The sequence below is a fragment of the Mytilus californianus genome, unplaced genomic scaffold, assembly GCF_021869535.1.
Source record: "Mytilus californianus isolate M0D057914Y unplaced genomic scaffold, xbMytCali1.0.p SCAF_11, whole genome shotgun sequence".
Lineage (NCBI taxonomy): Eukaryota > Metazoa > Mollusca > Bivalvia > Mytilida > Mytilidae > Mytilus > Mytilus californianus.
Genome location: NW_026262593.1, coordinates 26,954,114 through 26,968,109, shown reverse-complemented (window position 1 = coordinate 26,968,109; position 13,996 = coordinate 26,954,114). Strand labels below are relative to the sequence as shown.

The 13,996-nt window shown below is 33.5% G+C and overlaps 1 protein-coding gene across 1 annotated transcript; it reads right to left on the bottom strand.

The window, feature by feature from the left end:
- Nucleotides 1-451: 451 nt before the first annotated feature.
- Nucleotides 452-12,559, bottom strand: LOC127720848 (uncharacterized). Its single transcript, XM_052227597.1, has 8 exons — nt 12,400-12,559; nt 10,562-11,606; nt 9,964-10,256; nt 7,332-7,469; nt 6,047-6,145; nt 4,889-4,980; nt 1,859-2,000; nt 452-571 (listed from the first exon to the last, which is right to left on the bottom strand). Exons 1-8 carry the CDS (start codon nt 12,557-12,559, stop codon nt 546-548), a joined length of 1,995 nt encoding a protein of 664 aa, XP_052083557.1. The 3' UTR covers nt 452-545.
- Nucleotides 12,560-13,996: the final 1,437 nt, after the last annotated feature.

Below are 13,996 nucleotides of genomic sequence, written 5' to 3'. Positions count from 1 at the left end.
ACCCTTCAAAACGATACACAAGTGGGTATAATTTTGCCTGAGCTAAATTGAAGATAGTTCTTCATAGAATTTGCAAAGACCATGCTCGGGTTCAACAGAATAAAAACCATGTATAATAGGGCTTATAAGGTTTCGATTACCATAAGGGTAGCTGCAATTAGTCATTTACCTGATTTTTCACAATGTTTATACAAGAAAGGATATGTGACATTTAAGTTATGAGGACACATAAAAAAAACATATAAGAATAAAATACTAATGCTTTAGAAAAAATGTATGTTATTGTCGGTCGTCCAAATGGTGGAAAAAAGCTGGACTGGAAGTGTTGCATTTTTTGTAAGAAAAACCTATTTACTGCAATAACAATTGTATTTTGTCTGAATTATAAAATTCCTTTGGAGTCTACAATTGACTGATATCAGCAAAAACTTTTTTAAATGGACGAAAGCTTTGTCTTTGCGTTGAAATAACTACCAATGATGATGCTTCTATATTGGAACTGAAATCTTCGTAATGTCAATAGCAGGTATGTATCATAAGTGTTGTTAGTGAGGAAAGTAGGACTTTAATCCTGAAATAAAAAAAGAATAAATATAAACGATTTAAAAATACTGTAACCACATTTAATAACACCAAAAAAACAAAAAATATGCATATTGGCAGAAGAGGTCTTACTTAACATTCTTCAAGGTGCAAGGGGGTTTAAAGTTTTAAAAAAAACTTTTAACATTTTATTTCAATTGTCCAGTTTTAACATATAAAAACTATATTTCATATAATTCATTTGTATTCAATGTTTTTTCAATATTTTATTAACAGATTTTGCGTTTATGGATGTTCGCCAGTCTTGTTTTTGACTTTGTGTCAGATATTCGGAATCATCTGGTGTTATCCATGTAGTGCCATTAAAAATGTGCCCGCTAACCCCTACTTTCCTTTTCATAATTTAATTACATATAGTTTAAAAAGCCATTTTTGAAATTCTTACAAAATCTTTGTTATTTTTTCATATTGAAAGAAAAAAGGAGCCAATGTTTAATGTATGAAAATTCTAGAGAAATCATTTCCCGCCAAATTCTTAATGGCTTATATCTCAAAAACAAGGTCATGGACCTACCCACGTGATTTTCGTTTTTGACTGATAACCGAACGCAAAATAACATTCCTTATCGCTTGTTATATATCAACTTCATCAATAAATATTCATGAAAATAATTTTTAAGAACACAGATAAATGATATAAAAATGTTTTGTCGTGAGAAATATATATATATCAATAATTAATCAAGAATACCAAAAATTTGTGTTAACGCATGCGGAAGAATATCTCAAGAACGTTTTGCGGGAAAATATGAATGCCTACTCAAATCCAATCTACTAGAAAAATCGAATTATTACAGAAGAGTGTCCACCATGCACTTGCACTGCACTATTATTACGAATAGTAGAATAGAATGCTATACAAATGGATGAAAATTATATATACATGTAACTGTTATATACAAATATTAATATTATATATAACAACAAACCAGAGTATACTGATTTGTATCGCTACAATATAATAGTTATTACGGCGAGGTTGAATTCCATGTCATTTATTCATCATCCACGCACGAACTTGTCTCAGAAAAAAATATATATAGGTACCTAAACCTCACTTTCAGGTATAGAGATGTGATTTTTTTCTGAGACAAGTGCTTGTGACCATCCACAAGAACTTGCGGTCATCCGATGTTCAGTACTTCAGTACTTTGATTAAGTTCCGTTATTCATTTCATATACTATCAATTTATAGCAGTCTTTTGAAATTATATTTATTTTGAAAGAGCATCCTTAAAAGTATTGTGATGATTACCTCCGGACTTTTCTGTCGAGATAATATCATCCTCGTTTTCAGAATTGTTCACTTCCATTCCTCCTTTATATTGAAATCCTTCCACACGATTTAACCAGTATGTTCTACCATTTGTCCCGGGAAAGGAAGTCATAAGTTCCTTCTGAAAAAAAAATCGTCGACAAACGTTATGGCATCTTATTTGTACATTACAAGCTGGATCAATTGTATTCATTAAAATGTGTTGAATACAGTTTCTTCGGGTTTCTAGAAAGTAATCGTCAACAAAAGTTACGATACCTTAGTTGTACAATACAAACTGCGTCTATTCATCAATATGTCGAAAACAGTTTCTTCGAGTTTCTAGAAAGTAATCGTCAACAAACGTCATGATATCTTATGTGTACAGTATCATTAATGTGTCGAATACAGATTCTTTGAGTTTCTAGAAAGTAATCGTCAACAAACGTCATGATATCTTATGTGTACAGTATCATTAATGGGACGAATACAGTTTCTTCGAGTTTCTAGAAAGTAATCGTCAACAAACGTCATGATATCTTATGTGTACAGTATCATTAATGTGTCGAATACAGATTCTTTGAGTTTCTAGAAAGTAATCGTCAACAAACGTCATGATATCTTATGTGTACAGTATCATTAATGTGTCGAATAAAGTTTCTTTGAGTTTCTAGAAAGTAATCATATACAAACGTCATGATATCTTATGTGTACAGTATCATTAATGTGTCGAATAAAGTTTCTTTGAGTTTCTAGAAAGTAATCGTCAACAAACGTCATGATATCCTATGTGTACAGTATCATTAATGTGTCGAATAAAGTTTCTTTGAGTTTCTAGAAAGTAATCGTCAACAAACGTCATGATATCTTATGTGTACAGTATCATTAATGTGTCGAATAAAGTTTCTTTGAGTTTCTAGAAAGTAATCGTCAACAAACGTCATGATATCTTATGTGTACAGTATCATTAATGTGTCGAATAAAGTTTCTTTGAGTTTCTAGAAAGTAATCGTCAACAAACGTCATGATATCTTATGTGTACAGTATCATTAATGTGTCGAATAAAGTTTCTTTGAGTTTCTAGAAAGTAATCATATACAAACGTCATGATATCTTATGTGTACAGTATCATTAATGTGTCGAATACAGTTTCTTTGGGTTTTCAGAAAGTAATCGTCAACAAACGTCATGATATCTTATGTGTACAGTATCATTAATATGTCGAATACAGTTTCTTCGAGTTTCTAGAAAGTAATCGTCAACAAACGTCATGATACTGGTATCATATGTGTACAGTATCATTAATGTGTCGAATACAGGTTCTTCGAGTTTCTAGAAAGTAATAGTCAACAAACGTCATGATATCTTATGTGTACAGTATCATTAATGTGTCGAATAAAGTTTCTTTGAGTTTCTGGAAAGTAATCATATACAAACGTTACGATACCTTATTTGTACATTAAAAGCTGCATCAATTTTATTCATTAATGTGTCGAATATATAAACTCACCATAGATACCAGTATTAAAATTGTATAAGCTAAAAGCGCGTTTCGTCTACAAAAGACTCAACAGACTCAATAGTGACGCTCGAATAAAAAAGTTAATAAGGCAAAATAAAGTACGTTGAAGAGCACTGAGTACAGTTTCTTTGAGTTTCTAGAAAATTGTCGAATTTTCGAAAAATGGTGTTTATTAGTTTCGGCTTTAAGATACTCAATATTAAATAATTATTGCTCATATTCCACATGTGAACGGTAAGCTACGATGGTAACACCTGAATAATAGTTTATGCTTCTGTGTTGACATATTCTTATAAAAAATAAGGAGACGTGGTATGATTGCCAATAAGACATCTAAATAAAAAAATAAGGAGTAAGACATCTATCCACAAAAGTCCAAAGGACGTTGATGTAGGTAGCTATAGGTCACCAAAAAGCATTAAACAATGAGCAAAACAAATCCCGTATAGTCAGCTATAAAAGGACCCGACATGACAATATGTTAAACAATTCAAACATTTATGACAAATCAGTAAATGAAAAACAAATCTATATTTCCAATAAACATTTACAGTTTATATAGTTTTTTTAACTGAGGTAAATTGATGTATATCTCCAAAATATATCATCCTCACTTTTTTACACCGCCTCGGTGGTCTTGTGGCAGCGTGTTTGCCTTGAGTGCGGGAGGTCGTGGGTTTAAACTCCGGCCGGGTCAAACCAAAGACGGTAAAATTGGTTATTTGCTGCGCCACTAAGCACGCTGCATTAAGGAGTAAAAGAAAAATTTAAAGACTGGTTGGTTCGGAGTAACAATAATGTGTCCTGATAGGGTGACATGTCTTCCTTCGGACTGTTACCTTATCAACTAGCACGTTTAAAATCCGACTCAGCGTGTCGGTGTAGTACAACATATCGCACAAACATGTTCTCGTCCTGCATATAAACATCAATCCATCACATTTTTACTTGCTACAAAATTTTATGAATTCCTTGATTTGCCCTTTATGATATGATTATATATGCCAATTGCAAAGCAGGATATCCTTACCCTTCTAGAGTACTGGTATCTGATATCATTTCCGAATTTATTGGATGTTTTTTTTCGTGTAATCTGTTGTTTAAAAGAGCTTGCTAGTGTCTTTTTGATTACTTGTGTTTTGCATTGCAGCCCTTTCTTATTGATCAATGATTGATTGATTGTTGGTTGCTTAATGTCCAGTGGCAAATATTTCATGCATGTTCAGGACAAGAACAAATTAACAATAAATACAGTAGGTAGTCCTGTAATAGAGACCAATGAACTGATTCCTATAAAAAGTTTCTGTTTTCTTCCTTCTGGCCAGTGACTGTCTTTGCTTGTCTGCCAACTGTTTTTGTTATGGGCGTATCTGATGTTTTTGTTATGGGCGTATCTAATGAATGGTAAGCTGCATTTTTTAAACTGTATTTTGCAGACGTGTCTATATAAAACAAAGCGCAGCATTTACGCTTCTGAATTGTAATTGATAATTGATATGAATATTTACTCTTATTTCAGCATTTTGTCTCTCCTCCATTTCAAATCCACGAATGACAAGCAGAAGATCTCTTGTCGACTGGCTAAGCTGAATCTTGTTAGCTGAAAAAAAAGTTTTATTTGCAATGGATAACCATTATGATTAGAGTGAAATGAAGTTAAAATTAATAATGAATGATTGAATATCGATTTCTATCTTTCGATTTAATACTGTGGTTAAATCTTTAAAAATTAATTCTTCATCGGTACTAACATTTATTTTGTTTGGGTTTTTTATAAATCAAAATATAACTATAAGAATATGCGTGGCTATACAGTTGGCAACACTTTTGGTTCTGCGTCCTGCCTATACATCAAGTGCACAAGTTCATGGTTTCTCAAATTGTTTATCGTCTTTGCACTAAATCCATTTGATGTTTACTGATTGACATTATAGTCTTGGAAAACCTGCTTTATTTATAGTTAGAATTGGCTTTGAACTATTTCACTAATTATGAGTATTCGAAGACTGGTAGATTGTGTTTTCATCGTGTTATTTTTTTTTTTCCTTTTAGTTGGATTTTTTTTTTGTATGATTATTGTCGATCTGATGAGTCAAGCCTTTTCCGACTGATTTTTATAGTTTATTATTGTGTTGTGCTGTGACATCACTGTAATAAAAGGTTTTAACACTCAAAAACACATGTTTAGCCCACCACTTTCTTTATGTGACCGTAACAAGCCAGGAGCCTGTAATTCAGTGGTTGTCGTTGGTTGCTGTTTATATAAAAATAAGTAGATGAGGTATGATTGCCAATGAAACAACTCTCCACCAGCGAGTCTTGTTTGTTTAACGTCTGTTGTTTGTACATGTTGCATTAAACAGGCCGTTGGTTTTCTTTTTATAATTTTATCTCGTTTTTACATTCCGGTGACTTTTTATAGCTTTCTATATTGTATGGGTTTTGCTCATTGTTGAAGGCCAATCATTGTACTTAAGTTATTCACATCCTCATGATTTTGTCTTTGGTGAATAGTTGTGTCATTGGTAATCATATAACATCTCTTTATTTTTATATACATGTAGGTATCATAATGGAATTGCTTTTATTTCGCTTAATATGAAAAAGAAACTATTCACAGAATTATGTTTAAAACATTTTAACCTTGCATAAAAAGAAGAAATTACCTTTTCCGCATGATTCCATCTTAGATGCGATGCTTACTGCCTGCCCAAACAAACAGAATCGTGGCATCTTCGTTCCCACGACACCAGCTACGACATGACCTTTGAAAAAAATCATAAAATGTATTATACCTTTATGGAATATTTCACCTTTTTCGGAAACAACAGCTCATGGAATATTAAATTTGTCGGCTAAAACAATTTTATTATTGGTTAAATGATGATTTTCCAGTATATTTATCTCTACCTTTCACGATGGTATGAGGCTGAAGGCTATTCTTCAAATTTGTAAGCACAACTGCTCCCTCCAACAATACAAACTGAAAGCAACGAAATAGCCAATAGTGCTGAAAGTGGCGTTAAATACCAATCAATCAATCAATTTTTTAATGTTATTATAAAAACTGAAACTTCTTTAAATGCGTGTATTCGTTGTACAAGCATGTTAAGTAGTGTTCTGTTCAAGATTTTAAACATTTCGAAAACACCCATCTTCAACTTAAGGAGAACTCATTACATCAGTATATAGTTGAGATGAAGATCAGATTACGGATATGGATATGGTGATCAAATAGGAAATGCCTATGATTAAGGATAGGATATATATAAACCATAGAAGCCCACCCATATCAGGGTTATACGTCCGTCAGTTGCAAATCGAACGTCCAGAAAACATAATAAAGCTTCCAATTTGATTTATATCTCTTTAGTTTTTCCATAATGGCATCTAAATAGAGGCGCGAAGCTCGAGATCGAACTCATACCATGAATTGTAACTGTCAGTAGTACAAAGTATTACAGATTACACCCAACTTAATTTAACTTGATCAACTGGTCATGTTGCAGGGAAAACAGTTCTAATCTGAATGGCACAATGTTTGCTTTAAGGGAACGACCATTTAACTTCAAGGGGGGGGGGGGGGGGGGGGGGGGGGGGGGGTTATGTTTTTTTTTCTAAAAAAATATTCTGATCCCCAATTTAATGAAAAAAATATTCTGGTTAAACAGATGGCAAAAAAAAAATATTCTGAATCCAGATTTTCCCCATACCTTATAGTGTTAAATATAAAAAAAAATGATTTGATTGATAGCGTTGAAAAACTAAATAAAAAATTTCTGACTCAGACAAAAAACCATAGCCCCCCCCCCCCCCGCCCTTGAAATTAAATGGTTGCTCCCTAAATGATTTTTAATTCTGATGGTGTTAATTATTTCTTTTTAAGTTGATTTTAAACCATTTGCAATTTCTTTTGCCTCAGTTCTGGATTAATTTTTAATCTAATTTTACCCGAGTGAATTCCAATTCGAATTTTTAGTTTGATTCCAGGAAGATGAGGCACCTCTAGACATTTAACATGGCTGAGTAAGTCCACGGCCATAGTTGCAATTTCTGAAGCATGACGTCTGCCATTACACTTTGGAACACCTATAATGTAAAGCTTAAAGTTAATCAGGTCGTCTTTCCTATTTATAAAATAGTTATTCTTATGTGTCTTTCAGTAATAGTCAGCATTCGTGGATACGGTGTTATTTGTAATTGTTAACATACTCACCCCTTTTCGTCCAATGGAACTTCTATTTTCAATGTACATGGTTTTCCATGCACTATAAAATGCTATACTTGAATGATTTTTCATTGTAGATTTATTATTACAGGGAACTCTAAATAACACAACTTACGAAGTGAACAATCCCCCCGATGCAATTTCTTTAGGAAAAGCGCATTAGAAAAAATTTCATGAGTACTGTTGTTTAGCTAATTACGCAGAGAAAAGAATCATAAAAACATTAAAGCTGAGTTTTGAAGACTGCAAACGTTATATTATGGGTTAGTTATGGAGGGGGAAACGAATAATAAACACACTGAGATTAAGAAAACATAAAAAAAAAAAACACGCACTGACAGTTATAGATAACACGTTGAGATATAGAAAAAAAACATATTGCAATAATACACACTCAGAATTAAATATTACACAATGAGAATAAACAAATATACAATGAGAATAAAACATTACACAATGAGAACGAAAAAATACACACGCTAAGTTGTAGCGTATGTTTTTAATTATTTCTTAATCTAAGAATGTGAACTTTACGAAATGTGACTTAAACATAGTTTTGACGAGAATGGTTGCCATAAAGATCATTGCCATAAAGATCAGAGCTTTTTAAAACTGTTTCTGTTGTTTTTCTTTTGTGAAACTGTTTACACTGATCGAGATTCTAATGGAAATAGGGAATGGGGAGGGGTCGGGGGTGTTAAAAAGATGGGTCAACCCCGCAATATGTTCATGTGTTGGTCAAAAGTATATGAACATGAATATCTTACTGTTTTTGTCTTTTATGGAATTTGGCGTTGATTAAAGATATGTAATAGTCTGTGTTAAATTTGTTAATTTATTCACTATTCAATTGTAAAAATATGTTCATGCCAAATTGTGGATATTATTTTTCTAGAAGTTGATTGATAAAATATGTCTACAATAAATTTATACACAGTTTTCCTAGGGTGATTAGAGCTGGACGTATTGCATAGACACGTGTCTGTTATTGAAGACCTTATATAGATATAGGAAGATGTGGTATGAGTTCAAATGAGACAACTCTCCATCCAAGTTACAATTTATAAAAGTAAACCATTATAGGTCAAGGTACGGCCTTCAACACGGAGCATTGGCTCACACCGAACAGCAAGGGCCCTAAAAAATTACTAGTGTAAAACCATTCAAACGGAAAAACCAACAGTCTAATCTATATAAAAACGAAAAACGAAAAACGAGAAACGAGAAACTTATGTTGACTTTTGATGCTTCGTTGGGTTCTGTCTCATTGACGTATATAACGTAACTCGTTTTATTCATGCTAATTATAGACCATCTTGAGGTTGCGGAGCCTTGTTGGTCTCATACAGATAAAGAGTTGTGAGGTTTTTTTTAAGTCAAACGCTGGAGGTGTAATCTAGCTTACTAGATTTGGAGTCAAGCGCTGGAGGTGTAGTCTAGCTTACTAGATTTGGAGTCAAGCGCTGGAGGTGTAGTCTAGCTTACTAGATTTGGAGTCAAGCGCTAGAGGGGTAGTCTAGCTTACTAGATTTGGAGTCAAGCGCTGGAGGTGTAGTCTAGCTTACTAGATTTGGAGTCAAGCGCTGGAGGTGTAGTCTAGCCTACTTGATTTGGAGTCAAGCGCTGGAGGTGTAGTCTAGCTTACTAGATTTGGAGTCAAGCGCTGGAGGTGTAGTCTAGCTTACTAGATTTGGAGTCAAGCGCTGGAGTTGAATAGTCTATTGGTGGATATCCAAAGTCCAGCGCTGGAGATATAAATTCCAGCGTTGTCCACCATTAGCGCTTGACTTTACATATACAGTACTAGACTTTAAATCTCCAGTCCTTGACTTAAAAAAAAGAAATCTTCGTATGTATGAGACCAATGGGGCTTCATATGATGTCATTTCCTTAGATTGGTGATAATTAAGACTTCTAACAACATTTACTTTTGAATGCCTATAACTTATAAGCAATACGATTGAAAATTCATTATATGATTACATATCCCAGCTTGTGGTTTTTATTTTTTGCCTCGCTTTCCAATTATCAGATTGTTGAAGTTCGTTGTTGATCGTACTGGATTTCCACGTGTTATGGCTAGCTGAATGTCAGTGACAGAGATCTGGTTATTAAAAGGCAAAGATGCCAAGAAAAAACTAAAGACTGGGCAACAAGACAACAACCAAACCCTGGGGGAACTCTAGGGGTATCAGAGTTTCCTACTCCACTAGTTTTATCAAAACAACCTATTTATCAAATAATTAGATGGATATGTTTTAAATCCGATATATGCATATCTTGTTGTATAATTTCATCGGAAATATGAATACGGTAATCGTCATTTAGAACCCAATGATAGTGATGTAAACATACCCGACACAACCATGTAAGCATCGCCAATGGTTTCTACTTTATATACGTCATAAATGTCTATCCTCTCATCAAAACATAAATACAATGAATTCAACATGTCGACAACTTGTAGGGGTGAACTCGCTGCAGATATGGATGTGAATCCCACTACGTCACTGAAAAACATAGTGGACTCGTTGTACTGTTCAGCATCCACTTGTTCGCCTTTCTTCAACATTTCTGCTACAGATTGTGGTAACAGTTGGTAGAGTAGCATGTCTGTTCTTTTCTTTTCTTTATTCAAAGCTTTTGTTCTATATAATAGAGAAGAAGTAATAAGTTATAATTACTTCATGTTACAAAATTCAATTAGAGAAAACTCATAAAAGGTAACTTTTTAAATGCAAACTTGTAGTTTTGATGATTGGGATATAGAAATCCTTTTCGTTTCCTTTCTTTTTAATAGAAAGATATATAAAGACTCGCGTGATTCACAAGCACGTGCTATTTCTATCTCACTTTTCAAATGCGTAATTAATCTATCTTGAGGTAATGCAATGTGCTTTCATACAATTACGGAATCAAATAATATCTAGGGGAAAAAATAAAGCTAATTTACCTATTTGCAATGGATATTGAATATTTTTGAATTTCAGATGTCAGATTGTAAACTGCAAACACAATCAACGGACAGACAATAAGGATGATCCCAAAGACAATACAAATGGTAATAACACTTTTGAGTTCTTCCTCGGACTCTTTGGCTAAGCTTTGATCAACCGTCAACGCTAGTGCGTTCTGTGTTCGCGTTAGGACTCCCTGATATATAGTCATATTGTCAAACCACATTTCTGCTTCCTGAATGGACGCAGACTCCCTGGAAAAGTTGTTTGCCTTAATTCTGTTTCTGAACTCTTCAATTCTTACACTGACATTTGGGTTCTTGGCCAACTCAGCGTTATAAATGTCAAATGCAATTTGTGAATAAAACCTTGCTGATTCGAATGTAACATTAGCTCTATCTTGGTTTTCTATAAACAGAAGATACTCTTCTCTCGATTCAAATCCACCTGTTGCATAGAACGAGACACCTAACGCACGTTCCCGTCCAAAGAGCTCACTGGCTACGATGATTTCCTGGTATGCCACGACATCTTTCCATACGGAACCAGTACTTGATTCACTCACGGAGTCGTAGAGCCATTTCAACAGAACTAGAATTATGTTCGAATAAAAATTTAATTCTCTTTCAACCGAAGGCATATGGACATCTAATTGGTACCTATGTTCGTTCAAATAAGACAAGAACCGCTCTGGAGTTTCCATGTCAGATATGATGTCATCTCCCTTAGGCCAGTTTGATAAATTTTGAATTGCTAAATCTGTATCAGGGTAACGTTGTAACAAGAAATCCTTGGTCACTGGTTTTATATTGCTGACATATAATGCGCTCATATCGCGTTCAAACTGAATTGTACGCAACAACGCCCCTAATTCTATACTAAACACGAGTAACTGCCGAACATTGGACGAGCTTATATAGTTACCAACTGCGATAGCAAATGTGTTCGCCGTCATTCCTGTGATAACCAATACTGGTATCAGCACAACAGACAACATCTTTATCATCTGTTTTCGTTTTCCAGCATCAGTTATAGGGTTTCCTGAAACAATAAATTATACTCTTGTCCAATATGTCCTTTGTATCAATTTGAAGGAATGTATGATTAAAAACTAATAAAAGCAACGAACCTTTTTTATATAATCAAAAGAATCCATTACTTTGAGTATCTTATGATCTTGGCATTGGTTATTTTCAGTTCTTTGATTTTTCAAGAATCTAAAACTGTTCTGATCCTGCAGTTGTGTATTTTTTTTTTCATAATTGCACACGTTGATTGAATTGTTGTCGTTAATTTCCGTCCAAATCTGTTCGGAATTACGGGGTTAATTTCATCCCATTTACGACATCTGTCCCCCTCAAAAGTTAAATTTTAAAATTATAAAAAAAAAATAATGCTCTATACGCCGCGGCATTGTAAAGTTTGAAAAAGTTAGTGCATGTCTTACCACACATATTTTACAACAGTTATTAAAGCATACATTGTGCCTTTAGATACGAGTTAACTTAATACATCTTGTAGGTATAGTGCGAACGAAAGATTTTCGTCCATTCTCAAAATAAGTAATTTTGACAGTTATGAGGTATTTGCATAAAACAAAACACCCAATAAATCACAAAACCACAAAAATATGAAAGTTTCATTTGTCTCATAAACCTGTTTTGTTTTAGGTCGAAAGAATGGATATGGAGTGAAAGTACAAATGATAAGAGTCTTATGAAAAGACCATGATGGTCGGTAGCTTTGAAGTACGTGTAATTTTTTAATTCATAGTATCAAAACTTACTTCTCAAAGTCCAAATTATGATGAAATTTTGATAGAAAATAGACCTACCTCTGCAAACGGCATCACATTTGGTGGCAGCTTGTCTTGCATTTATCATCTCCATAATATGGTCGTTCAGTTCAGATGGCGACAGGGATAGATTGGATGCATTAGACAATGACCTTCCGACACGAACATCACCAGGATGAATTTTCTTACAGGCATTCATAGTTTATGATTATCTGAAATATACATCAGTATACAAGTATTGTTCATCGTTTGGACGATAGTATTCAAATAGATATAAATAATTTCAAAAATATTGAGAGAATCATATGATATTTCAATAGATCTTATTTCCATTAAACAAAGTTTCCAATCTCTGGTTTTACATGTATTACATGTTTCTATGTGCGCATTTCTCGTCTGTGGTTATTAAAACTATGAATAAAATCTTAAAACGATAAAGAGGGACCAATTTTCCTGAATTTGTTTCACTCACATGGTCAAAATTTGAAAAAGAGGGGCGAAAGATGCCAAAGGGGCATTCAAAGTCATAAGTCGAAAACAAACTAAAAAAATATATACAAGTAGTATAACAAGTAATCCTTAACCATCCAACCTATTGTATTAATTGTCAATCTGTTCTCGACCTGAACATACATGAAATATTTGCCACTGGTCATAAAGCAAACAACGATCAATAAATCAATCATTAACAAAATTTTGCAGTTTCGATCGAGCCATCTTTGGGCATTTATAATTTGTTCACATGTTCGAAAATACACCAATGTCCCTGTTGTGAACTACACTCATCAAAAATTAGTCCTATCTCTTATATGTGCATCTATACTGGTGGAGAATTGGTAGAAACACTTAAAATAAAAAAAATACAATCATCTTACCTTCGTCTTTATATTAAATCTAAGGACATCTTGTTTAACAAATTGTCACCTAATAAACGTTACCATAGCAACCTAAATAACTATGAAAATCTTTGCTGAATGATTATTAACACCTTATGTCTTCACTAGCTAGCAACAACACCTGTAATCAACTTTATACAACCTGTTTCACATACTGTTCTTGGTTAAATACAAATTTTAAAAAGAGGGACCAATTTCCCCGGAATTTATTTCACACAAGGGCCATTTTCTTAAAGTCTTTCAATCTTTACTAATATTTAAACTACACGTGTATGACAGCTTCATGTATCTACTTGAGGGTCTGACACCATTGTGGAATATTGCTGGACGCGTAACCAAATGTTGCATACCTAATAATTGGCATAATTGGCAAAAAATACAATTGGGTAGATTTGGGCAATTTTTAGTAAAATTCACAAAAATGATTACGCAGGATAGTCTTAACCAACAAAGCCTTGTTTTGACTTTCATATACAAATTATTTCATGTTGGTAAAGAATGTATTACAGTTTATTCCGTTGGGGTACCATATGGAACTCTTTCCCTTTTGAACCCGCAAATATAGCATGCATGTACCAACAAATAAATTACCACAATGTTTGTAAATATATACAACACCTTTCATGTAGATATTTGTGTGGTACTTGAATGCGATCAATATTTCCCACTAATATGTGTGAAAATAAGCATATTTTGTCTTTGTTTGTAGAAAAATTGTAATTTTGCAATCTTTCGACTCT

Coding starts and splice junctions, on each gene's coding strand:
- LOC127720848 (XM_052227597.1), bottom strand. CDS start 12,559: ATGAATGCCTGTAAGAAAATTCATCCTGGTGATGTTCGTGTCGGAAGG. Junction 6,146..7,331: donor TCGAATTGGAATTCACTCGG/GTAAAATTAGAT, acceptor TTTTTTTCAAAG/GTCATGTCGTAGCTGGTGTC. Junction 2,001..4,888: donor GACAAAATGCTGAAATAAGA/GTAAATATTCAT, acceptor TTTTTTTTTCAG/AAGGAACTTATGACTTCCTT.